General features: G+C 51.4%; 1 protein-coding gene across 1 annotated transcript in view; it reads left to right on the forward strand.

Moving 5' to 3' along the window:
* Positions 1-25,083, forward strand: part of DDX43 (DEAD-box helicase 43) — a gene marked incomplete at both ends in the record, with an annotated part of 462,922 nt that overhangs the window by 169,947 nt on the left and 267,892 nt on the right. Inside the window, 4 exon segments of the mRNA XM_082249917.1 lie at positions 350-468; positions 1,728-1,794; positions 1,798-1,814; positions 2,457-2,567. Coding sequence (XP_082106043.1) covers positions 350-468; positions 1,728-1,794; positions 1,798-1,814; positions 2,457-2,567 — 314 coding nt within the window.

Genomic DNA, 25,083 nt, shown 5'->3' on the forward strand with positions numbered 1-25,083 from the left:
GCTCCAGCACTCAGGTTGAGGAGGGGAGGGAACGGCTGGCTCAGTCTCCCAGCGGCAGAGCTCAGAGGCTAGGCCAGCTGCTGGTCCAGGCTTCTGGGCAGATCCCGACCATATGGTTGGTCTCTTTCCAAAGCAGGGACCCGCTTCAGTCCTCTGTTGGCTGAAAATGACTCACAGGAGTTCAGATTAAACTTTACTCATGCGTTCTTTAAAAGTATAACCAAAAACGTTCGTCATACTTCTCCTTCAAAAATTGGTGAAATTTTACCTCAAAGGGTTTTTTGATTGCTTTGGCATTGTTGACTGTAGCTTACAAAGCAACGTTTAACTCTAAAACCTTTGTATTTAGTCACAGGCATGGCCAATAATTCTTCAAGGATTAGATCTCATTGGGATTGCACAAACTGGCACTGGAAAAACTCTAGCCTACTTACTCCCAGGGTTCATTCACTTGGATCTTCAACCAGTGTAAGGTGTTTTTTTTTTTTTTTTTTTTTATAACTGTTGTATAATGATTTTCCTATTTCAATAAGTAATTTATTGGTATTTGCTACTATAGTGTGTGAATTTTTGCAAAATGACACATGGGCTGATTAAGTAAAACTGGAGAGAAGAAATTTAGAACAAAAGTAAAGCAGTTGTTCATAGCTACCAGTTAGGTTCTAAGTTTTTTTAAAAGAAAAAGTTGAGCAGGAATTTTGATAGGTTGTCTTGGCTAGCAACGTGGGTGTAGTGCTTGTTTTCTCCAGGTTTAAAAAAAATCTGTTCCCTAGTGTCCAACACTAACAGGTGCATTTATAAATATTTTTACATAAGATTCATTCATTTCAGGATTCACACATTTTCTTTGAACTGTAGTTAATAAGTCTTGGGTTTTGTGCTTTTTGTGTGAAAACATTTAGAACTATAGATCACAATTATCTGATGAATATAGAAGTTCTGATTTTCTTGTAAAAGAAAATACTTCCTGCTGAGTTTGAATCCAGGAAGGCAGAAGACCTATGCTGTGTGTCATTCTCAGAAGAGTGTTAGCCCTGCTTCACATAGGCTTCAGTTTTATACGATCAATGAAAACCGTAATCTTCGACAAAGCATTTGCAGAGCTTTCAGCAGGCTTTGAAGCTTTTACAGTACCATTTAGCTACGGTTTGTAAATGTTGAACACCGATCCTAATTGGAGTGTTTAAACAAGCTGCTAGCAGGCTTTCAACAAGCTTCAAGAAGGTATGAAGCCTGCTAGCAGCTTGCTTACAGTGGCAATCACCAATCCTTTTAGGATCTGTGTTCAACATTTACAAATTGAAACTGAATGGTACTTTGAAAGCTTCAACAATGCTTGTTGAAAACTCTGCAAATGCTTTCTTAGAGTAGTGTAAACAACAATCTTTTTCTTTCTGAAGCTCGTGTGAAATTGGCTTTAAGGTAATGCAGTTGTGTGTCTAGTAAAGCTAATGTTTTACAATGTCCATCTTATTCCTGTAGGATTATTTTCCTCTTAGGGCTTGTTTACACTTGCTTTAAATTGTGGCATTGGACACACTTTTTTTTAAAGTTTTCTGCAAGCCAAGCATTCAAAGCACCTGTCACTGAATAAAATGGTTACCTTAGTCTTGTTCACACGTTTGCTTTGTTTCACTTCAAAAACTATACCTCATGTTTTCTTGGCGCTTCCAAAGCCTCCATGAAAGTCTGACCATGCGCTCTCACAACACCTGAAGCTTAATCAGCAGTCACTTTCAGTTCATGTGTTTATATACTCTGGAAGTGTCTGGTGCACACATGACATCTGGTGTATAGTATGGAGCAGCAGGAAAGTGAGTGAGTCCGAACTAGTAGACGGCAACTAGCAGACAGCGCGTGTGCAGCATGGGAGCGCTATAACAGAAGGCGAGCAGGGCCTGAAGAGAGGACTGAGCGGCAGACAATCAGCAGAGCTGGGGAAACTTTTTTAGACGTCACATGTGGTGAGCAGCATGGGAGCATTATAGCGTAAAGTGAACAGGAACTGGAGAGAGGAGAATCAGCCATCCAAAGGATCAGTAGAGCTGGTGGTTACTACAGAGTGTGGCATCAGCCGAGCTGGGGGGTTTACGGAATGTGGCATCGGCAGAGCAGGGGATCTGCTGAGCTGGGATCCCAATGGGCCCCTTTAAAACAAATAGAAAATCAACACACAGGGCATTTGCCAAGCTTCAGTAAATCTTCAAAAAAGCATAATTGAAGGATAACGGAAGCATCAAAAATACTTACAAAAAGCATGTTGAAGCGGTAGGCGCTTTTGTGTTGAAGTCGAAGCAAGTGTAAATGAGCCCTGTAAGTGTTAAGCTCAGTTGGAAATATTTTATGCTTTATTACTAATTTTTCTTTTTAAACTGCTGCAAAACATTACACTAAGCCAGTCCCAAAGTTTTTTAAATGTGACAATGTAGCTCTTCCTATTACTCTTGTTTTGATAGACCTAGAAATAAACGTGAGGGACCTGGTATGCTGGTTCTGGCACCAACTCGAGAATTGGCTCTTCAAGTTAAGGCAGAGTGTTCAAAGTACAAATACAAAGGATTTGAAAGGTACGTGTTTAGTTTAATTGATAAAAGTTTGATATCTCTATCGTTCATTGACGGGACGTAGTTCTCTGATCCATATCAGTAGGGTTATACTGCCCCCTACAGGAGTAGGACACTAGGCAGGAAAAAGGTTCTGGCTACGCCTGTGGGCAGTCCCGGAGGGACTGCATAGGATGTCAGTTTTAATCTGCCTAGTCAGGAGTAAGGACCTTGCTGGGATCTTTGGTCCTGGCATAAAAGTATTCTTTCTCTTACGTCCTCCGACAGTCGCCGCCCACTCATACAGTCGTCACCAATGGGGTATTGACTTCCGCTCCGCAGGAGTAGCTAGGCATAAGACTTGTTAGTAACAAAAGCTTTTAGCTTAGACACACCCATGGGGGCTGTCCCACTGGTCAATACCCCCCCTGCATTAAGCCATCCCAACTCAGTTTGTCTCTGCCTAGCGTCAGGAGTAGTCAGGCTTCCCTGTGCTGGGGCTTCAGTCTCAGCCTTCTAATATTTTCTTTTGATTTTTATTTTAAAATGTCAGTTTTTTCTTTACTTTACTAGCTGTTATTTTGTCAGCTTTAGATTAGTGGATCTTCGGATGAAGATGGATCATGCGGAGCTGGGAATTGGACTGGCCACCCTGGCTCTCCAGGGCAGAGGGTCAGATGGACCCCAGCCCGCCATCGAGCGTTCGGCTATGGTTTGCCCTGGCACTATGAATGACCCATCCCTGCTCGCAGCAGGGATGCAGCCTGTGAGGTGGCTACCTCACTGGCCATTTCTGCAGTCCTGTGCTGCAGTGTCCTGTGTTTCTGACTGACGGCATTCCCTGTCATCTGAGGACAGAGGCTTTCCGTTAATGGACGCACCCCACGCCATCCGATACGGGTAAGTACTTTTCTGTATGGGGGCATCTGTCTTGGGTGGCAGTCCTGTGTTGCTGTGTGTTCCCCTCCTGTCTGTGCGTTTGTGGGGCTCCCTGATGCGATCCCTGCAGGGGTCCTCTTTAATTCACTGCTGAGCGCTGTGTGGTGTGGGGGCCCCTCGCCTGTGTCACTTGCTAGTGTTTTTGGGAGATGCAGACATGTGTGAGGTGACCGCTGAAGCTGAGAAACGCGCGGTCCGCCATTTTGGTTATGGGCAGCATGCTGGCTTCACTATGGGCTTTTGCAATGCTTGCTATGTAGTGTTTTTAGCGCCATCTTGTGTGTGGCAGAACGATCGTTCCGAGCACATGTCGGCGGCCATCTTGCCGAAGCCTTCCATTCACTTCTATGGGCAGCCATTTTCCCTGGGCCTTGCAGCATATAAGTTCAGCCTCTGGTGACCTCACTTCCTTTTCCTCTGGAGCAGCGATCGGTGTGGTAACACTCTGTGGGGCTCTGCAGACTGTCTCTTCCATATCTCTGTACTATCCTTCCTGGCTCAGTTTTGTCCCTTTTTGGGGGTCTGTGTACACGGTGCTTATAGCAGTGGGCTGCGCCATCCGAAGTGGTTTTAAAGGACCAGTACTTTTTCACTCATTGTTTGGCAATGGTTTCTCAGGACAGCAAATTCCCTCCAGCCTTGGTGGGGGACCCCAGTTCTGCTGAACCCCCCGTTATACCTAATTTGGCCGCTGTAGTGGCGTCTTTGGTGTAAAAAATGGAGGTGCTGATGGCTGAACGTGCTGCTAGGAAAAGGCCCAGATTATCTCTCTCCTCTGATTCAGATGGTGATGTGGCTGGCGTGCCCTTTTCAGGGTCTCGCTCATCCCTGGACCCTTTGGGGACTGAGGGGGAGGCGGAGGTAGAGGGGATTGATGTGTCTCTCCCGGGGTCGCTCTCATGGATGAGCTGATTTCTCCTGTTAAAGAAACGCTACACTTGGAGGATGAGCCCACTCCTCCGGCCATTGTGTCCTCTTTTGGGACACATGGGGACCCGCAAGTTGGCGCAGGTTTTCCCCTGCCCCGCTGAGTTCCATCACACAGTGAATGAACAATGGCGCAGTTTAAAACGCCCCTTCACGGTGCCTAGTCGGTTTAAACTGCTTTACCCCTTTGCGCCTTCTACGGATGCTTGCTGGTGCGTGGCTCCCCAGGTGGATCACGCTGTGGCCGTGTTAAACAAGGCTACCTTGGTTACCTCTGAGGATACCCCGGTGTTCCGGGATCCTACGGACAGGAGGTTGAAGTCTTTGGCCCGCCATGCTTATACGGTGGCGGGCTCTATGCTCAAACCTATTTTCGCTTCTGTCATGGTGGCTCAGGCGGTGGCAGACTGGACTAAGGTGCTTAGACGCACTCTCGTGTCTGATTCTGCCCCACTGGCTACGCTGGACATGGTGGACCAAATTCATCAAGGGGTCATGTTTTTTTGCGACGCGGCCTTAAATGAAGCCCCTTTAGCTGCACTCCTGTCTAGTGTCACGGTACTTAACCGTCGACTGATCTGGCTGAAGAGCTGGTCGGCTGACCAGACGTCTCGGAAAACAGTGGCTGACTTTCCTTATGCTGGGTCTCGCCTTTTTAGCGAGGCTTTGGATACCTTGGTAAAAGGGGTCACTGGCGGCAAAACCACTCTGCTACCCCAGAATCCGAAGAACAAGTCCTTTCCCGGCAAACGGGGTCCCCCGCCTTTAGGCCCACTCAGGGGTCCTTTCGTACCTTTAAGTCACAATTCAAGGGCAAACCTTTCAAGGGCCAAGGTGGCCAGAAGAAGCCCTGGGCGGGTAAGCAAAAGTCCGGCCATGCCGGTACGGCGGCTCAGCCCGCCTCTGCCTGAAGGGACGCCCTCACCCGTTTCAGGGGTGGGGGGACGTTTGCGTGGTTTCCTCCAACCTTGGCTGCTCCGTATTCCGGACAGGTGGGTTCCGGAAATCATTCGATCAGGATACAAGATCGAATTCCTTTCACGGCCGGCGTTGACCCCAGGGCGTTTACAGGACCTGCATCAAGCGATGCAGGATCTCCTGGCCCAGAGGGTGATTGTCCTGTTGCCTCATCGGGACAAGTTTCGGGGGTTTTACTCCAATCTGTTCACTGTGTCCAGAAAGGAGGGCAAGGTGCGTCCAATCCTGGACTTAAAAGCTCTGAATCGCTTCGTGCGCGTTCGGAAGTTCCCCCCGCTCAGTGGTGGCCTCCCTGAGTCCAGGGGAATTCCTGGCATCTATCGACCTGAAGGATGCGTATCTACACATCCCCATTTTCGGAGAGGTACCTCCGGTTCGCCATTGCGGAGGACCATTATCAGTTTGTAGCGTTACATTTTGGTCTCTCTTCGGCTCCAAGGGTCTTTACCAAAGTGCTGGCACCTGTTCTGGGCCTGTTGAGGGCACAGGGCATTGCGGTCTTGGGATATCTGGACGATCTCCTGTTAAGATCGAGTGCCAGTCAGAGCCTGGTGTGCGATCTGTCCACTACTGTGCAGTCACTCCAGGAGTTTGGTTGGACCATCAACGTTCAGAAGTCGACACTGTCTCCTTCGGTTCGTCTTCCCTATCTGGGAATGGTTCTGGACTCTGCTCAATCAAAGGTTTTTCTGCCGGAGGACAAGCTCCGGACCCTTCAAAACGAGGTCAGGTCCCTCAGGGACAACCAGTCCTCGTCGCTCAGGACCTGTATGCGGTGCCTGGGGTTAATGGTTTCAGCCTTCGAGGCGATCCCATTTGCTCAGGTTCACACTCGATCTCTCCAAGCGGAGATTCTGGCCAGGTGGGACAGACTTCCTCAGTCCTTGGATCTGAGGGTCTCGTTGAGTCGCCAGACCAGAAGGGATCTTCTATGGTGGCTTCAGTCCCCGGGTGTGTCAGACGGAAAATCCTTCCGCCCGTTACTGTCGACCGTAATTACCACTTGGTCGGAGGAGGGATCCTCCCTTCCGATCAACATATTGGAACTGAGAGCGATCAAACTGACTCCTCCAGTGGTTGGATCGACTTCGGGGCCGTCCTGTTCGGGTACAGATGGACAATGCTACCGCGGTGGCTTACATCAACCACCAAGGGGGCACCAGGAGTGCCCATGCGGCCCGAGAGGTGACCGACATTCTGTCTTGGGCCGAGACTCATGTCCCGGCAATATCGGCAGTTCATATTCCAGGTGTGGAGAATTGGCAGGCCGACTATCTGAGCCGCCAGTCCCTGGACCAGGGGGAATGGTCCCTACACCCGGAGGTCTTCCAAATGCTGTGTGCGAAGTGGGGATCCCCAAATGTGGATCTGTTCGCGTCTTGGCTAAACCACAAGGTGGAAAGTTTCGTGGCAAGAACGCGCGATCCTCGGGTGGACTCCTCTGATGCGTTGGTGGCCCCGTGGGATCAGTATCGTCTGATGTACGCCTTTCCGCCGATTCAGTTGTTGTCCAGGTTCCTTCGCAGGTTGGCCTCGGAACCGATCTTGGTGATTCTGGTGGCACCGGACTGGCCACACCGGTCCTGGTACGCGGACATCGTTCACCTAGCAGTCGAGCCTCCTTGGCGGCTGCCACTGCGGGAAGATCTACTGTCTCAGGGACCGATCTTCCATCCTGCTTTACAGTCGCTGGCTTTAACGGCTTGGCTGTTGAAAGCCAGGTCCTGAGAGACAGGGGTCTCTCCCCAGAGGTCATTCCTACTTTAATCAAGGCTAGGAAAGCCTCGTCTGGTAAAATTTATTACCGTACCTGGAAAGCCTATTTTGCCTGGTGTGAGTCCAGGGGGTTTTCTCCTCGCTCATACTCGGTGACGCGAGTGTTGGCTTTCCTTCAGACTGGTGTGGACCAGCGCCTGGCGCTGGCCACGATTAAGGGCCAGGTATCTGCACTGGCTGTTCTGTTTCAGCGCCCTGTGGCGTCTCATTCCTTAATTCGCACCTTCATTCAAGGTGTGCGACATTTGGTCCCTCCTCGGAGGGAGCCTTTACCTCCATGGGACTTGAACTTGGTTCTGTCCGTGTTGCAGCGTGCTCCCTTTGAAAACATCCAGACGATATCGTTGCCTGCTGTCTAAGAAGGTTGCTTTTCTAGTGGCGATCACTTCGGCTCGCAGAGTATCAGAGCTGGCTGTGTTGTCTTGCCGCTCTCCCTACTTGGTGGTTCACAAGGATAATTTGGTCTTGCGACCTCATTCGTCTTTTCTCCCTAAGGTGGTCTCTGACTTTCACCTTAATGAGGACATTGTTTTGCCTTCGCTCTGTGCGAAGCCTGAGCATCCTAAGGAGGTTGCATTGCATTCCTTGGATGTTGTCAGGGCGATCAGGGTGTACCTGTCGTCCACTGAATCCTTTCGGAAATCGGATTCCCTCTTTGTCCTTCCTGAGGGACCTCGGAAGGGCATGTCTGCGGCGACCATTGTCAAATGGATCAGACAGACTATTGAACAGGCCTATGCTTTGAAGGAACGGGTTTCACCCTTCCCTGTTAAGGCGCACTCTACCAGATCTTTGAGTACGTCTTGGGCCTACTGGCATCAGGCCTCAGTGGCCCAGGTGTGCAAGGCTGCGACTTGGTCGTCGGTGCACACCTTTTCCAAATTCTATAAGGTGTATGTTCTGGTATCAGCTGATGCCTCCTTTGGCCGCAAAGTTCTCAGTGCGGCAGTGCCATAGGGGACCCTTGTTTTTTTGTGGGTCCGTGGCTGTTGGGGTTGTTTATCCCCTGGGTTATTTTCTTTCCTGGGCTCTTGCTCCTTTTGAACTTTTTCCGTTGCTCAGAAGGTTCTCTTACTGTGTGTGTAAGGTTTCTTTCTCTGATGTGGGTACTGCGTTGCCTTTTCTACGGTTGCGTCTCCCACCCCTCATGTCTTCACTGCTTTGGGACGTCCCATTGGTGACGACTGTAATAGTGGGCGTCGACTGTCGGAGGACGTAAGAGAAAACGTAATTTTTGTAAAATCTTACCATAAAATTCCTTTCTCTGAGTCCTCCGACAGTCGCCGCCCCCGCCCCTCTTTTGGGGTTTTTTCTGGTACACTTACTGCTATGCTACCAAACTGAGTTAGGATGGCTTAATGCAGGGGGGGTATTGACCAGTGGGACAGCCCCCATGGGTGTGTCTATGCTAAAAGCTTTTGTTACGAACAAGTCTTATGCCTAGCTACTCCTGCGGAGCGGAAGTCAATACCCCATTGGCGACTGTATGAGTGGGCGGCGACTGTCGGAAGACTCAGAGAAAGGAATTTTACGGTAAGATTTTACAAAAATTCAGTTTTTATATCGTTTTTTTTTTTTTAGCTAGCCGCCTTCAAGCAACTATGCCGGGCTGGATCTCTTTATCCAGTGGTCACCCCAGTCTGGCCAGCCAGTGCGTGCAGGCCTTAGCTCCGCGCTGGGTTGGCTGCGACCTAGTCCCACTGGATGGGGACAGGCCCCGCAAGTCAAACATCTCGCTAGGGCGCACACGACAGGGTCTAGGCTTATGTCGCAGCGTTCCTATTTGGCTGACAGCCCCCCCACTTCGGTGGCATGGGGTCCTGTTAGGCTGTGTTCCTGGTATGATGAGTAAACGTCCCGACCCCCCCCCCCCCGCACCTTCCGTGGCGGATTCTGGGGTGGATGCGGGCCCACTCCCTGGGATGGTCGGACCCTCACACTCCTGGGTTTCCCTTTTATCCTGTTGTGACTGCGGATCAAACTTCTAAGAAGGCCTTAATGGATCTCCCTTTTGAGGGGGATCGCCTGTTTGGCGCTGCCCTGGATAACATTATATAAGGGTCTCATGGGGGGGTAGAGTGCCTTTCTTCCACAGGCTAACAAGGGTAAGGGCTTTCGTCGCAGACGGGGTCCCTCCTTGTCGGCTCACAAACAGTTTCTTCGTCGATGTGGCGAAGTCCTTCAAGACTTCCTCGGGTGGTTTCACACGACTCTGATCTGGCGAACAAGAGATCGTTTTTTCCAGACCTGCAGACAAGGCCTACTCAGCCTGAAGGTGCGTCCCCACCCATCTATGGGCTGGGGGGACGTCCTTGCCGGTTTTCAGCCCTGCGGCTAGCCCGGATCCCAGACAGCTGGGTCCAGGAGGTCATGTGGTACAGTTGCAAGATAGTTTTGATCCGTTTATTCCGGTAGGGTTTTCCCTTTCCATGTACGGCTGTCCCCGGATCGCTTGTAGGTGCTCTTGGGGCAGTTCAGGCCTGTACTGGCCCTTTGATGGTTCTGTGCGGATCAAAAAATCCAAGATGGTATCTGTTCGCACAATGGTGGCTACCCTACATCAGGGGGATTCCTGGCCTCCATAGACATCAAAATGCCTACCTTCTCAACCCGTTATGTTCAGGACACCAACGGGCTCTCCGTTTTTGCCGTAGGGTAGGATCTCTATGAGTTTGTGGCGTTACCCCCTGTTCTCGCTTCTGCTACTCGGGTCTTCACAAAGGTGTTGGCTCCGGTTCTGGCGCTGTTGCGGCAGCTGGCGTATCGGTCCTGGTTTCCTGGGCGATCTGCTTCTCCATGTGGAGTCCCCTACAGTGCTGACAACTAATTTGAAAGCCACCATTAGAACTCTGGAGGAGTTCAGGTGGGTTCTGAACCTTCAGAAGTCATCCCTGGTCCCTTTCATGAGAATAGACTTTCTGAGCCTGACTTTGAACTCGTCCTCAGGGTGTTTTCTCCCTCCTTTCGCTCAATCCCTCTCGAGGATCCCCCAGAAGGCAATCCTTCTCGAATTTGACTTGAATCCAAACTCTCTGGACTTTCGCATCCGGCTAAGCCGGGTGACTAGGGAGTCTTGATCTGAGAATCCTTCCTCCCTTTTTTCTGGACAATTGTCACTGCGGATGCAAGCCTGTCCGGGTGGGGAGGAGTCCTCGGCAGGTTTTCTGCTTCGGGAGTATGGTCCCTGGAGGATCCCGGTTTCCGATCAATGTCCTGGAGCTGGGAGCGATCCCGCTTTGCCTAGTTCACTGGATTGGGCACCTGCAGCTGTCCGGTGCACATTCCATCGACTACGTCCCGACGTGGCTTATGTCATTCACCAAGGGGGCAACCTAGGGTGTCTTTGCGGCCTTGGAAATGACAGGCATTCTTTGTTGGGCAGAGTGCCTTGTTCCAGCTCTCTCCACTGTTCCCTTTCCTGGTGTGAAATATTGGCAGGCGGATTGCCTTAGTCGACAGTCCTTGGATGCAGGGGAATGGTCCCTTCATTCGGAGGTGTTCCAGCGGTTGTGCCTTCATTGGAGCACTCCAGCCGTGGACCTGCTGGCGTTGCATCTACTGGATAGTGCAGAGGTTTGTGGCACGCTCCCGGGACCCTCTGGCGGGTGCAAAGGTTGCACCATGGGTTCTGTCATATGCAAGAAAATTTGCTAAGTTCAATGTGAACGATGCTGAGAAGTTTAGCATGATCACCTGTGCAAGGATGACGCCGGCAAGGTCCGTATCAGCTGCTGTCTGCCTTTCCTCCTCTTGTTGCTGCCAAGAATTCTTAGCAGGATCATGGCGCAAGGGATTCCGGTCACTCACGTGGCTCCGGATTGGCCTCGCCGAGCTTGGTACGCCGACCTGGTCAGGCTAGCCGCAGACGCTCCTTGGAGACTTCCTCTCAGGGAGGATTTGTCTCCCAGGGCCAATCTTCCATCTGGCTTTATGGTTGCTGGACAGGGGATTGTCTGCTTCAGTGATTCCCACCCTGCTTGAAGCGTGGGAAGCGACTTCTAGGTTGATTTTTTTTTTTCCCCCCATCATACGAGAAAGTCGTATATTGCGTGGTGTGAGTCTCTTTGGGCTCCCCCTCGCTCTTACTCGGTGGCCCCAATCTTGGCTTCCTTCAATGGGGAGTTGCTCAAAAGTTGGCCTTGAGTACTGTCAAGGGTCAGGTTCCGGCTTTAGCAATTTTCTTCCAATGGCCATTGGCCACCCGTTCCCTGGTGCGTGACTTCTTCCAGGGGGTGCGACACTGGTACTTCCGGTGCGACCTCCATCGCAAACTGGGGACCTTGATTTGGTGCAGTCGGTTCTTCAAGATGTGATCCACCCCGTCGTCTGCCTGCGTTTTGACTGGTAGATCATGGCAGAAGCCGAGAGTTTTGCGGAGCCCGATTTGAATAACCCTGCTTCAAGTTCTTCCTGGTAGAATTTAAGGCAAAAGGTCCTTCAAGCAGCTCTTTTATCTGCAGGCAGTGTCTAATAAATGTATTTATTTCTCTGTCGCTCATTGACAGACGCAGGACTGATATCTTGATATCCGTATGGTTATACTGCCCCCTACAGGAGGACACTAGGCAGGAAAAAATTTCTGGCCACACCCATGGGCAGTCCCAGGGGTATATCCTCTCTCTCCCTGCCACAGGATGTCAGTTTTTTTCTGCCTAGTCAGGATTAAGGACCTAAGTTCCTTGCTGGGATCTCTGGTCCTGGCAAGCTTTTTTAGATAAATCTTTTTTTAGTTAGCTTTTTCTCCAGTTGTTCCTATGAGCTCTTCAAGCAATTATGCCGGATCTGGGCAACGGCCTGGATGTTGAGATCCAGTGGTCACCCCAGCCGGCCTACGAGCGCGTGCAGACCCAGCTCCGCGCTGGGTCGGCCGCGACATAGTCCCGCTGGACGGGGACTGGCCCACGGGTTAAACGTCCCGCCCAGTCTCATACGGCCGAGTCGCAGCGTCTCCTGGGCGGTGAGGGGTTTTTGTCTGGAGGGGCGCCCGCTCTGTTCCGGTATGGTGAGTAAATGTTTCCCCCCTGCTCCTCATGGCTGACTCTGGGGTGGACCCGGGCCCCTCCCTGGGACGGTCGGACCCACACTAATCTGGGTTCCCCTCTGTTCCCCTGTGCACCCTCCCCCTGTGGTGTCCCTCTCCCCCCTCCCTTCCCCCCTCCCTTCCCCCCTACGGGGGGGGGGGGGTGCTTGTGTGTGTGGAGTGGCTAGCCTTTCATGCAAGCCGCTAAGGGGGCGTGGGGGCTGGGGGGGTCCCGAGTGTGGACGGCTGTTGTGCGGGGGGCTTCCTCCCTGGCTACTCATTCTTTGGTGCAGAACTTCATCCAGGGGGTGCGGCACCGGGCTCGACTATCTCCAGTTGGATCAGAAAGATGGTGGTGCAGGCTTATTCTATTAAGGATCGGGTTCCTCCGTTCCCTGTTAAGGCGCACTCTACTCGGGCTCTTAGTGCTTCCTGGGCCTTCCGCCATCAGACGTCGGTGCTTCAGGTTTGCAAGGCGGCTACCTGGTCTGGTCGTTGGTTCATACCTTTACAAAATTTTATAAGGTTGATGTGCTGGCATCGGCGGATGCCTCTATTGGCTGCAAGGTTTTGCAGGCTGCTGTTTGAGGGGACCTATGGTCTACCTCGGGGGTTTTGTTTTTTTCAGGTGGGTCTCATCTGCTTGTTTCGATGAGTCTTCTGGTTGGCTCTGTTTTGGCCTTCTGGATTGGATTTTATTTCGGTTATCCCACCCCTCATTTATGGCACTGCTTTGGGACGTCCCTACGGATATCAAGATATCAGTCCTGCGTCTGTCAATGAGCGACAGAGAGAACTGGATTTTTGACTTACCGTAGAAATCCTTTTCTCTTAAGCTCATTGACAGACGTAGTACCCACCCCTCTATTTTGAGTTGGGTTGGTATGAGTCTCTGACACTGCTTTGTTATATAACTGACATCCTGTGGCAGGGAGAGAGAGGATATACCCCCTGGGACTGCCCATGGGTGTGGCCAGAAGTTTTTTCCTGCTTAGTGTCCTACTCCTGTAGGGGGCAGTATAACCCTACGGATATCAAGATATCAGTCCTGCGTCTGTCAATGAGCTTAAGAGAAAAGGATTTTACGGTAAGTCAAAAATCCATTTTTTTTTTTTTGCAGGGAAGAAGGCCTGTCCCACACCCCTGTGATTATAATCATGCTCTTAGTGTACTGCTTTGCTACAAAAGGCATATTGGTAGTAAAAGGAGTTATCTTGGCCTGGCCTTCCAATGCCCAGTCCAATGGGTATAACCTCAAGGTTTTATTACATCATATGTCTCTCGGTGGACTCCAAGAAAAAGGACCTTGTGGTGAATACAAAAATCCCATTTCTCTTACGTCCTCTGACAGTCGCCGCCCCTCATATAGTCTTCACCAATGGTATTGACCTCTTATCCACAGGAGTAAGCTAGGCAGAAGATTTTGTTAAAAACACAAAACTTTGCATAGACACACCTAGAGGGGGCTGTCCCTCTGGTCCAATACCCCCAGCTAGCCTCATTCCCAATACAGTTTGTCTTTTGCCTAGATAGGAGTAGGCAGGCTTCCCTGTGCTGGGGCTACAGTCTCAGCCTTTTCTCTGTTTTTATTACATTTTATTTTCTGCTAAGTGTGTTTTTCTTTGCACTAGTAGCTTTTTATTTGGTCCTGCGCTTAGTCAGACTTCGGAAGACTACAGCATTGCGAAGCTGGGGATCGGACTGGTTGTCCTGGTGTCCCAGGACAGAAAACCTTATGGAATCCCAGCCTGCCATTGTGCGTTTAGCAGGCTATGCGTACACCCAGGCCTCGCAAACGACCTGTCCCTGTCCTCAGGGACAAAGCCCGCGAAGTGGCCACTTCGCTAGGATGTCTCTACTGCGGTACGACGCCTGTAGCTAGTGTCCTGTTCGGCTGACAGTACCCCCACCCGGGGTGGGAGGCTCCCCGTCTCACGGCGGCACCCATGCTATCGCTGGTTGGTGAGTACCATGTTCCCCTCTGACTGTGGCATTGTCTGTCGGGGAGGTGTCTGTGGGGCCTCTGTGCTGGGAATGGCAGTCTCTTTTGGTGTCTGTGTTGTTCCCTCATGTCTGTTGGTGTACCTCCCGTGTGTCCCTCCCGGTCCCTGTGGGGGCGCTGTAGCGGTTATGCCGCGGGGGGAGGGGGGTTGCGGGGGTCCCTCTCTCCTGTGGGTGTTTGGACTACTTTGGGGTGTCAGACGTTTGTGTGGGGCCCGCTGCGGGTGAAAAAAGCGGGCCCGCCATTTTTAGTGTGGGCAGCTTGCTTGGCTTCATGTATGGGCAATAGCACTCCTCCCTGTAGCAAAATCACGCCCTTTTCTGCGCCATCTTTGTTGTGGCAAGGTCCTTTCTCACATGTGCTCGGCGGCCATTTTCCCGCAGCCTCCCCATAGACTTTCATTGACAACCATTTTTCCTTAGTCTAGTCCTCTAGCAGAGTGACATCACTTCCTCTCCTCAGACTCTGATCAATCCTGCGGCATGTGTAACTGTATGACATACTTCTGGGGGTTTTTAAGCTTCTTCTGGGTACTTTTCATGCTGGCTACTTTTTTCCTGCAGTTTTTCAAACTTGTGCTATTTCTTCCACTATTGCGGTAGCGGTGCGATCTGCGGCTACCGCGATTTAAAGGGCCAGCGCCATATAAGTTTTAAGTGTGTTCTTCATGGATTCCCAGGACAGCAAATTCCCCCCAGCTCTGGTGGAGTGTTCAGGTACTCCTGAATCCTCTGTGCCCAGCTCCCTTACTGCTGCACTTGCGATTTTCGCATCAAAGGTGGATCTGCTGATGTCTGAGCGCACTTATAGAAGAAGGCCCAGGTCTTCACCTTCCTCTGATTCAGATTCTGTCATGGTTGCCACGGACAGTGTACCCCCTGAGGGGTCTCAGTCCTCTGTTGGAGGGGGAAGTGGAGGAGGAGGAAGTTTTCCCCTGCCAGGACGGCCAGTGATCTCGCTGCTATGGTTGCACTGATAGTTCTGTAAAAGAACCGCTGCATTTGGAGGATGAGCCCCACCAGCAGGGTAAGCGGTCGTCTTTTGGGACCCGCAGAACCCAGAAATCGGTTCAGGTTTTTCCCTGTCACGCCGAATTTCATGAAATGGTAAACGAACAGTGGCGCAATCTGATGCGCAACTTTGTGATACCTAAGCTGTTTCCGTACCGTTGTCCCTTTGCGTCTCCAACGGATTCGCACTGGATTGTGGCCCCTAAGGTGGACCACACGGTATCCAGATTACACAAGGCCACTCTGATGCCCATGGAGGCTTGTCTGGTGCTTAGAGACCCGGTGGATAGGCGGGTGGACTCTCTTGCCCGCCACTCCTATGTGGGGGGAGGTTCCTTGATGTAGCTCGTGTTCGCCTCAGTAATGGTCTCTCTGTGGTGGAGTGGACGCTTGTGGCTGATTCCGCCCCTCCTGCTACTTTGGAGATGGTGGACCAAATTGTTCAGGCGGTTTTATGCCAGTGTGATGCGGCCTTGGATGTGGCCCCTTTAGTCTTACGCTTATCTGCTGTCGCAGTGATAATCCGTCGCCTTGTGTGGCTGTAGAGCTGGTCGGCCGAACAGGCTTCCAGGAAGACTGTGTCTAACATCCCTTATGCAGGGAATCGCCTTTTTGGCTCCCTGGATGAGTTGGTGAAGGGGGTCACTGGGGGTAAAAGCCCTCTGCTGCCCCATGTGTCCAAGGGTAAGTTTTTCCGCAGTAAGCGGGACCCTTCCTTTAAACCTAACCAGGGGTCTTTTCGTGCCTTTAAGGCACATGACAAGGGCGAATCCTTCAAGGCCTCTGGTGGCCGGACGAAGCCTTGGGCGGACAAGTCTATAGCCGCCCACTCTGGCACGGCAGCCCCGTCCGCCATTCCAGACAGATGGGTTCAGGAACTCATTCGGTCGGGGTACAAGATCGAATTTCGATCGCGCCCAGCAGACAGATTCTTTCCCTCAAATCTTCATTGACCCCAGATCATTTCCAAGATCTCCAATGGGTGGCTCAGGTTCTCCTCGCCCAGGGGTTGATCGTCCCGGTGTCACATCGGGACAGGTTTTCGGGTTTTTTTACTCGAATCTTTTCATGGTGCCCTGAAAGGAGGGCAAGGTGTGCCCGCTTCTGGACCAAAAGTTTCTAAACCGCTTTGTGCGGGTTCAAGAATTCCGTATGGAATCCCTCTGATCGGTGGTGGCCTCTCTGAGCCCAGGAGATTCCTGGCTTTAATCAAACTCAAGGCTGTGTTTCTACACATCCTTGTATTCGAGGGTCATCAAAGGTACCTTCAATTTGCAATCAAGGAGGAGCGCTATCAGTTTGACGTTACCTTTCGGTCTCGCTTCGGCTCCAAGGGTGTTTTACCAAAGCTTTGGCTCCTGTTCTGGCCCTGTTGCGGGCGTGGGGGATCGCTATCCTTGGATATCTGGGCGATCTCCTGTTAAGGTTGAGTTCCAGTTCAACTCTGTTGCACGATCTGTCAACCATGGTTCAGACGCTCCAGGAGTTCGGGTGGGCCATCAACTTTCAGAAGTCGACATTGCTCCTTTCTGTTCGTCTCCCTTATCTGGGAATGGTCCTGGACTCCGCCCATGCGTGAGTTTTCCTGCCGAAGGACATACTCCGGACTCTGCTGAATGAGGTCAGGTCCCTCAGGGACAACGAATCCTCATCACTTAGTACCCGCATGCGGTCCCTAGGATTGATGGTGTCAGCCTTCGAGGTGGTCCCATTTGCACAGTTCCACGTGCGATCTCTGCAAGCGGACATCCTAGCCAGGTGGGACAGGCATCCTCAGTCATTGGACAGGAGGATATCTTTGAGTCACTGGGTCAGAGCGGACCTTCTGTGGTGGCTCCAGTCTCCGGCTCTGACGGAAGGGAAATCCTTCTGGGTGTTAATCTGAAAGGTGCTCACCACGGTCGCCAGCCTGTCGGGCTGGGGTGGCGTTCTGGGCAAATTGTCTGTCCAAGGCACTTGATTGGAGGAGGAATCCTCCCTACCGATACATGCCTGGGAACTGAGAACGATCAGACTCTTGTTTGCTCCGTTGGAGGGATCGTCTTCAGGGCCACCCTGTGCGGGTGCAGGCGGACTACACCACTGCGGTGGCGTACATCAATCACCAAAGGGGCACCAGGAGTGCCCGGGCGGCCAAGGAAGTGGCCGAGATTTTTCCTTGGGTCTCAGCGCTTTCGGCAGTTCACATTCCGGGTATGGAACACTGGCAGGCTGACTATCGGAGTCGCCAGACCCCAGACCAGGGGGAATGGTCCCTATACCCGGAGGTGTTTTCAGATACTGTGTGCGCGATGGCGCGCCTCCTCTAAACAACTAGGTGGGAAGGCTCGTGGCAAGAACACGCGATCCTCTGGCAGCCGCCTCGGACGCGTTGGTGGTGCCTTGGAATCAGTATCGACTGATTTATAACTCCCCCCCCCCCGATCCATTTGTTGTCACGGTTCCTTCGCAGGTTGGTCTCGGAACCGAGGTTGGTGGTCCTGGGGGCCCGGACTGGCCGTGCCGGTCTTGATACGCGGACATCATGCAAATGGTCGTCGAGCTTCCCTGGCGGCTCCCCTTACGAGACGATCTGTTGTTTAAGGGGCTGTTCTTCCATCCTGCTTTACAGTCGCTGGCCTTGACGGCGTGACTGTTAAAAGCCATATCTTGAGAGATCGGGGTCTCTCATCGGAGGTCACTCCTACCTTGCTTAGAGCTAGGGAGGCCTCGTCTGGTAAGATTTATTATCGTACCTGGATGCGAATCGCGGGGTTTCCGTCCTCGCTACTTTTCTGTGGCAAGGGTGTTAGCCTTCCTGCAATCCGGGTTGGACCTACGTCTTGCACTGCCCACTGTTGAGGGTCAGTTATCTGCGCTGGCCATTCTTTCCAGCGCCCTTTGGTGTCAAATTCTTTGATCCGCACCTTTACTCAAGGGGTGCGTCATTTGGCCCCCTCGGTGGGCGCCCTTAACCCCTTGGGTTTTGAATTTGGTTCTGTCGTTTTGCGACGTCCTCCCTTTGAGAACATCCGGGAGATTCCTCTGCTTGCACTGTCACGGAAAGTTGCCTTTCTGGTGGCGATCACATATGCTTGCAGTGTGTCGGAATTAGCGGTCCTATCTTGCCGCTCCCCCTACCTGGTGGTTCATAGGGATAAGGTGGTCTTGCTACCTCATCAATCCTTCTTTCCGAAGGTGGTGTGTAATGTCCATCTCCATGAGGACATTGTTTTGCTTTCGCTGTGTGCGAATCCTACGGAGTTTTGCCTTGCATTCCTTGGATGATGTCAGGGTGATCAGGGTTACCTGCCGTCTACTGAATCCTTAAGAAGCTCGGATTCTCTTTTTTGCCCTTCCTGAGGTTCTCGGAAGGGTATGGCTGCGTCTGCGGCAACCGTTCCTGTCTGGTTCAGACGGACGATTGTACAGGCTTATTCGCCTAGGGATCGGGTTCCGCCCTTCCCTGTCACGGCGCACTCTTCGGAGCGGAGGGTGCGTTTTGGGCTTTCGCCATCAGGCGTCTGTGTCCCGGATGTGCAATGCGGCGACCTGGTCGTCCCTGCACACCTTTACAGAGTTGACTAACTTGAGGTTTCGGCATCGGCAGATGCCTCCTTTGGCCGCAAAGTTCTGTGTGCGGCAGTTCTTTAAGGGATACATGGTGTTTTTAGCCTGTCCCCTCCTGTGGGGGGTTTTTCCCTCTTGGTTATTTTACCTTCCTGGGTTTGTTCGCTCCTGTTGAGCTTTCCTGATACCCAATGGGTTACATTTCTGGTTCAGATAAGGTTCCTTTATCTGACCTTGGATGCTTCGTTACCTTGAGACGGTTGCGTTTCCCACCCCCCATGTCTACACTGCTTTGGGACATGCCATTGGTGAAGACTATATGAGGGGCGGCGACTGTCAGAGGACGCAAGAGAAAATTAAATTTCTCTATCGCTCATTGACAGACGTAGTCCTCGGTGATACAGCACCTTCGGGTTATGTTGCCTCCACAGGAGCAGGACTAGACAGGAAATTAAAATGCTCTGGCCACACCCTAGGGGCAGTCCCAGAGGGTATATCCTCTCTCTCTCTCTCTGCCTCAGCAAATCAGTTATTTTCTGTCTAGTTAGGAGTAAGGACCTAGATACCTTGCTGGGATCTTCGGTCCTGGCAAGATTTTTTTCTAAAAAGATTTTTTAGACAGCTTTTTTTCTCCAGTGTTCCTGTGAGATCTTCAAGCAAGAAAGCTGAACTGGGCGACGGGCTGGATGTTGAGATCCGGTGGTCACCCCAGTTCAGCCTACGAGCGCGTGCAGGCCATAGCTCCGCGCTGGGTCGGCCGCGACAAAGTCCCATTAAGGGACTGACCCCGCGAGTTAAACGTCTCGCTGAAACGCCAAAGACCATGAGTCACGGCGTCCATATCGGTCGACAGCCCTCCCGCCCCGGTGGAGAGGGGTACTGTCAGGAGTTGGTGCCCGCCTGGTTCCGGTATGGTGAGTAGTATGTTCCCCCTTTTCCCCTGACGGGTCTTGTGGTGAACGCGGGCCCCTCTCTGTATGGTAAGATAGAGTCCCCCTCTATCCTATAACATGACACAGATCCCCCTACTTTGAGTGTGATTTTATGTGCAAAGAGCCAGGAGGCTTGGTTTGGGAGCTAACAATCTAATTGTATACATGTTTAAAAGATTGTAATCAGTGGCATTCTGGGAATCTTACTGTGATAAGAATAAGGTACCTACCTGTCAGAAGCCACGGACATGTAGACTGCCTTCCTAAATCAGATCTCCAGCTATAAGCAGGCCTTCCGAACGGCCATGCGGTCCGCCAGGGCCGGTACCGCCAACCACGCCAAATCCCCATGCAGAGAGAGTGTTGTGTGCCCTGCAGCACACCGCTATTCAGTACAGGCCGCCGCCATTTTTTTTTTTGCTGGATTGCACGAGCCGCCATTTTGGCGTAGCCTCGTGTCTCCAGCATGGGGGCGGCCATGTTTGAGGTGATCCAAACACCTCGTGGAGCTAGGGGAGGCGCCGGAAGGCGTGCAGAGGGGCGGAGCCGCCTCCTTTCTTCCTGGGCAGCCAGCCAAAAGACTTCCTGTTTGTCAAGACAGCGCTGTAACCTGTTGCAGTTAAACTCTGAGCATCAAGTGGTGAGCCTGGGGGTCTATCTCTCTCTCTCTCTCTCGATCGATAGGGATCCCTAGCAGGTAACACTAAGGGGCTTTTGTGGCGCTGGGGGTCTGGAAAAAAAAAAAAAAAGTTTTTTATTTTTGAATTATATTATCCAGGAAGTGACTGGAATTATCATGGACCCTGCCACACATATTCCCCCACCTGTTTCCCTCGAGGGGGCCACGGGACCCGCCGGTGCACAGAGTGTAGAGGCATTTACAGCAATTTTGGAGTCTATGGTGGCTCGGGTGGAGGCGGCCTGTCAGGGACGGGGGTCAAGGAAGCGACCCCCGCCTACCCCTATACTATCTGACACCTCTGACTCAGATTCAGAGATGGTCACTGCAGTTGCAGGTCCCTCTGCAAGGGCTGTTACTTCAGGTAAAGCTCCCTCAGACAGTGAGGAGGACGTTTCTTCCGCTATAATTCAGGAAGAAGCATTGGTGGACGCACTAGTTGTGGCAGTGCAGGAAACCTTAAAACTTGAGGTTTTACCGGCAGAGGCAACTGAAACAGAGATTCCTTTTGGTACTAACAAGCCCATCAAACGGTGAAGGTTTTTCCTGTACCCAAGTGTTTGGTAATAAGATTAAAGGAGAATGGGAGCATTCTAAACGTACCTTTACTATTTCCAAGCGTATTGCTAGACGCTATCCGTTTGAGGAATCCATCATTAAGAAATGGACGGTACCACCAGTGGTGGATCCACCTATTTCCAGGCTGAATAAAGCCACGGTTATCCCAGTGGAGGACACTTCGTCCTTTAAGGATCCGGTGGATCGAAAGATGGAAGCAGAGTCCCGCACCATCTTCTCTCTGATAGGGTCAGCATTTAGACCAGTAATTGTTATTGGTCTAGTTTCCCAGACACTTACGGAATGGGCGAGAATGGTACGCCAAGACCTTAGGGGAAAAGATATTCCCCAGGAGACATCTGATTTGATGGAACAGATTATACAAGGGCTACAGTTTATCTGTGACGCAGCCTTGGACACTACTCCCCTATTAGGGCATGCATCTATGTCAGCGGTTATCCTCAGACGTGTGCTGTGGTTAAAATGCTGGTCAGCTGACCTAGGTTCCAAAAAGACCTTGACAAATCTCCCCTTTCAGGGGAATCGTCTATTTGGGGCCAACCTAGATGAAAACATTAAGGATGCCACTGGGGGCAAGAGCACTTTTTTGCCACAGGCTGCTAAAGCTAAGGGACCTCGCAACAAGCGAGGACCTTTCTTTACCGCCCATAAAGGGCGCCCGGCTGGAACAAGCGGGAAAGGCAAGACTCCTCCAGGAGGGTTCAAGAAGGGCTGGTCGGACAAACAGAGGACCAACCCAGCCAAACCCGAAGCAAAGGAGTACACAGCCTGAAGGTGCGCCCCCACCCGGTTTCAGGGTGGGGGGACGTTTTCACCGGTATTCAGGACATTAGATCGAGCATCAACTACTACTACCAGTGCGATTCTTCCCTTCCAACATTTAAGTACTACAGGAAGCGGTAGTTACCGTTCCCTGAATAGATCTTTTCCTTTACCTTTTCCTAAGATTAGTCCCAATGCCTCACAGGAATCGGATCTGGTTGACCAGACAGGCCAAGAAGCCTCTAGTCGGGTGACTTCGGTCTCTGAGGTTCAACCAGAAAAGATCACCCTTCCTGATAACAATCAGGTATCTGATAAATGTGTGGGAACAGAAAACGACCAGACTTTCTCGGATGGTCGGGGCTAGATAGCTCTAGGGACGCCTGGTTCAGATCCAGTCAGCGCCAGTGGTCCTAGAAATTCTAGGCTGGCCTCGTCAAGCCGGCCTGGCCGGCTTGGACATGCTAGTCGCAGACGTTCCGTGGGAACTTCGTCTCAGGGAGTGTCTGTGTTCTCAAGGACCAATTTACCATCGTGCTTTAGTCGCTGGTTTTAATGGCCTGGCCATTGAGACCCAAGTACTGAAGGACAGAGGTTTGTCTGCTTCAGTCATTCCTACCCTTATTAAAGCAAGGAAAGCGACTTCCAGCAAGGTCTATTATCACACATGGAAGACTTATATTGCGTGGTGCGAATCTTTAGGATTTCCTCCACGTACCTATTCGGTGACTCGAATATTGGCCTTTTTGCAACAAGGGGTTGAGCAGAAGCTAGCCTTGAGCACCATCAAGGGTCAAGTTTCAGCATTAGCAATCTTCTTTCAGAAACCTTTAGCTACCAAGTCCTTGGTGTGGAATTTCATCCAGGGGGTGCGGCTCCTGGCTCCACCAGTCCGCGCGCCCTTACCGCCCTGGGATCTTAATTTAGTTTTGTCGGTTCTACAGAAACCTCCCTTTGAAAACATCAGGGAGATTCCCTTGCTTACTTTATCCCAGAAGGTGGCCTTCTTGGTGGCTATCACTTCTGCTCGCAGGGTGTCAGAACTGGCTGCATTATCATGCCAGTCCCCATACCTAGTGATTCATAGGGATAAGGTAGTACTTCATCCTAAGCCATCCTTTCTTCCTAAGGTGGTTTCAGATTTTCATCTGAATGAAGATATTGTACTACCTTCCTTGTGTCCTCAGCCCAAGCATCATCGGGAACATGCGTTGCATTCCTTAGATGTGGTTCGGGCAATCAGGGTATACCTGAAAGCTACGGAATCATTCCGTAAGACGGATTCACTTTTTGTGATCACGGATGGCCCCAGAAAGGGTTTGCCTGCATCTGCCGCGACCATTGCCAAATGGATTAGACAGACGGTGGTACAGGCTTATTCGATTAAGGGTCAGAGTCCTCCGTTCCCTGTTAGGGCGCACTCCACTCGAGCGCTCAGTACTTCCTGGGCCTTTCGCCATCAGGCGTCAGTGGTCCAGGTATGTAAGGCGGCCACCTGGTCGTCGGTACATACCTTTACAAAATTCTATAAAATTGATGTGACGGCATCGGCGGATGCCTCATTTGGCCGCAAGGTTTTGCAGGCCGCAATTTGAGGAGACCGGTGGTCTACCTCGAGGGTTTTTTTCTGTTTGAAAAAAAAAAAAAAAAATTTCTTTTTTGTTGAGTCTCATCATTAAGGCTGAGCATTGTAAACTTCTAGTTGGCACCGGTTGGGCCTTCTAGATTGGGATTTGATTTTCATTTTCCCACCCCTCATTTGTGATACTGCTCTGGGACGTCCCGAAGGTGCTGTATCACCGAGGACTACGTCTGTCAATGAGCGATAGAGAAAAATGGATTTTTGTAAAATCTTACCGTAAAATCCTTTTCTCTTAGCTCATTGACAGACGTAGTCCCCGCCCCTCTGTTTTTGAGTTGGGTTGGGTTAAAATCTCTAAAGACTGCTTTTTGACATAACTGATTTGCTGAGGCAGAGAGAGAGAGGATATACCCTCTGGGACTGCCCCTAGGGTGTGGCCAGAGCATTTTAATTTCCTGTCTAGTCCTGCTCCTGTGGAGGCAACATAACCCGAAGGTGCTGTATCACCGAGGACTACGTCTGTCAATGAGCTAAGAGAAAAGGATTTTACGGTAAGATTTTACAAAAATCCATTTTTTTGTAAAATCTTACGGTAAAATTCCTTTCTTGAGTCCTCTGACAGTCGCCGCCCCCGCCCCTCTTTTGGGGTTCATGGACTATCTACTGCTTGCTACCAAACTGAATTGGGAATGAGGCTAGCAGGGGGTATTGGACCAGAGGGACAGCCCCCTGTAGGTGTGTCTATGCAAAGTTTTTTGTGTTTTTAACAAAATCTTCTGCCTAGCTTACTCCTGTGGATAAGAGGTCAATACCATTGGTGAAGACTATATGAGGGGCGGCGACTATCAGGACTCAGAGAAAGGAATTTTACGGTAAGATTTTACAAAAATTCAGTTTTTCTCTCTCGTTCATTGACGGACACAGCTCCTGAATTTCATAACCATTTGGTTATACTGCTCCCTACAGGAGTAGGACACTAGGCAGAAAAATAATCTGGCTACTCCTATGGGCAGTCCCAGGGGGTATACTCCCTCTCTTTACTAAAGATTTTTTTTTTTGCACAGTCAGGAGTAGGAACCTAGTTCCTTGCTGGGATCTCGTCCTAGCAAATCTCTTCTTTTTAGATAGAACTTTGTTCTCCTGTTTTTTTTTTTTCCTGTGAGATCTACACTCAACTGCCGTACTTGGCGACTGGATGGATAATCTAGATCCTGTGGTCACCCCAGTCTGGCCAGCGTGCTCAGACCTCAGCTCCGCACTAGGTTGGCCGCGACATAGCCCCACTGGACTGCCTAAACGCCTCGCAAGGTCACATACAACCGGGTCTCGGCCCGAGTCGCAGCGTTCCTTCTGGCTCACAGCCCCCCCTCCCCATTTCGATGGAGAGGGGTTCTGTCTGGAGCGGTGCCCGTCTGGTTCCTGGTATGTTGAGTAGCTATCTCCCCCTGGAGGGTTTTGGGGTGGACATGGTTCCCTCCTTCCCGCGGTTGGACCCCCGGCTTCTCCACCTTCCCCCGGTCGGACCCCTGGCTTCTCCACCTTCCCCCGTTCGGACCCCCGGCTTCTCCACCTTCCCCCGGCTTCTCCACCTTTCCACGGTCGGACCCCCGGCTTCTCCACCTTCCCACGGTCGGACCCCCGGCTTCTCCACCTTCCCACGGTCGGACCCCCGGCTTCTCCACCTTCCCACGGTCGGACCCCCGGCTTCTCCACCTTCCCACGGTCGGACCCCCGGCTTCTCCACCTTCCCACGGTCGGACCCCCGGCTTCTCCACCTTCCCACGGTCGGACCCCCGGCTTCTCCA

Source organism: Pelophylax lessonae (genome assembly GCF_965119305.1).
Source record: "Pelophylax lessonae genome assembly, chromosome: 3".
NCBI classification, from domain to species: Eukaryota; Metazoa; Chordata; class Amphibia; order Anura; family Ranidae; genus Pelophylax; species Pelophylax lessonae.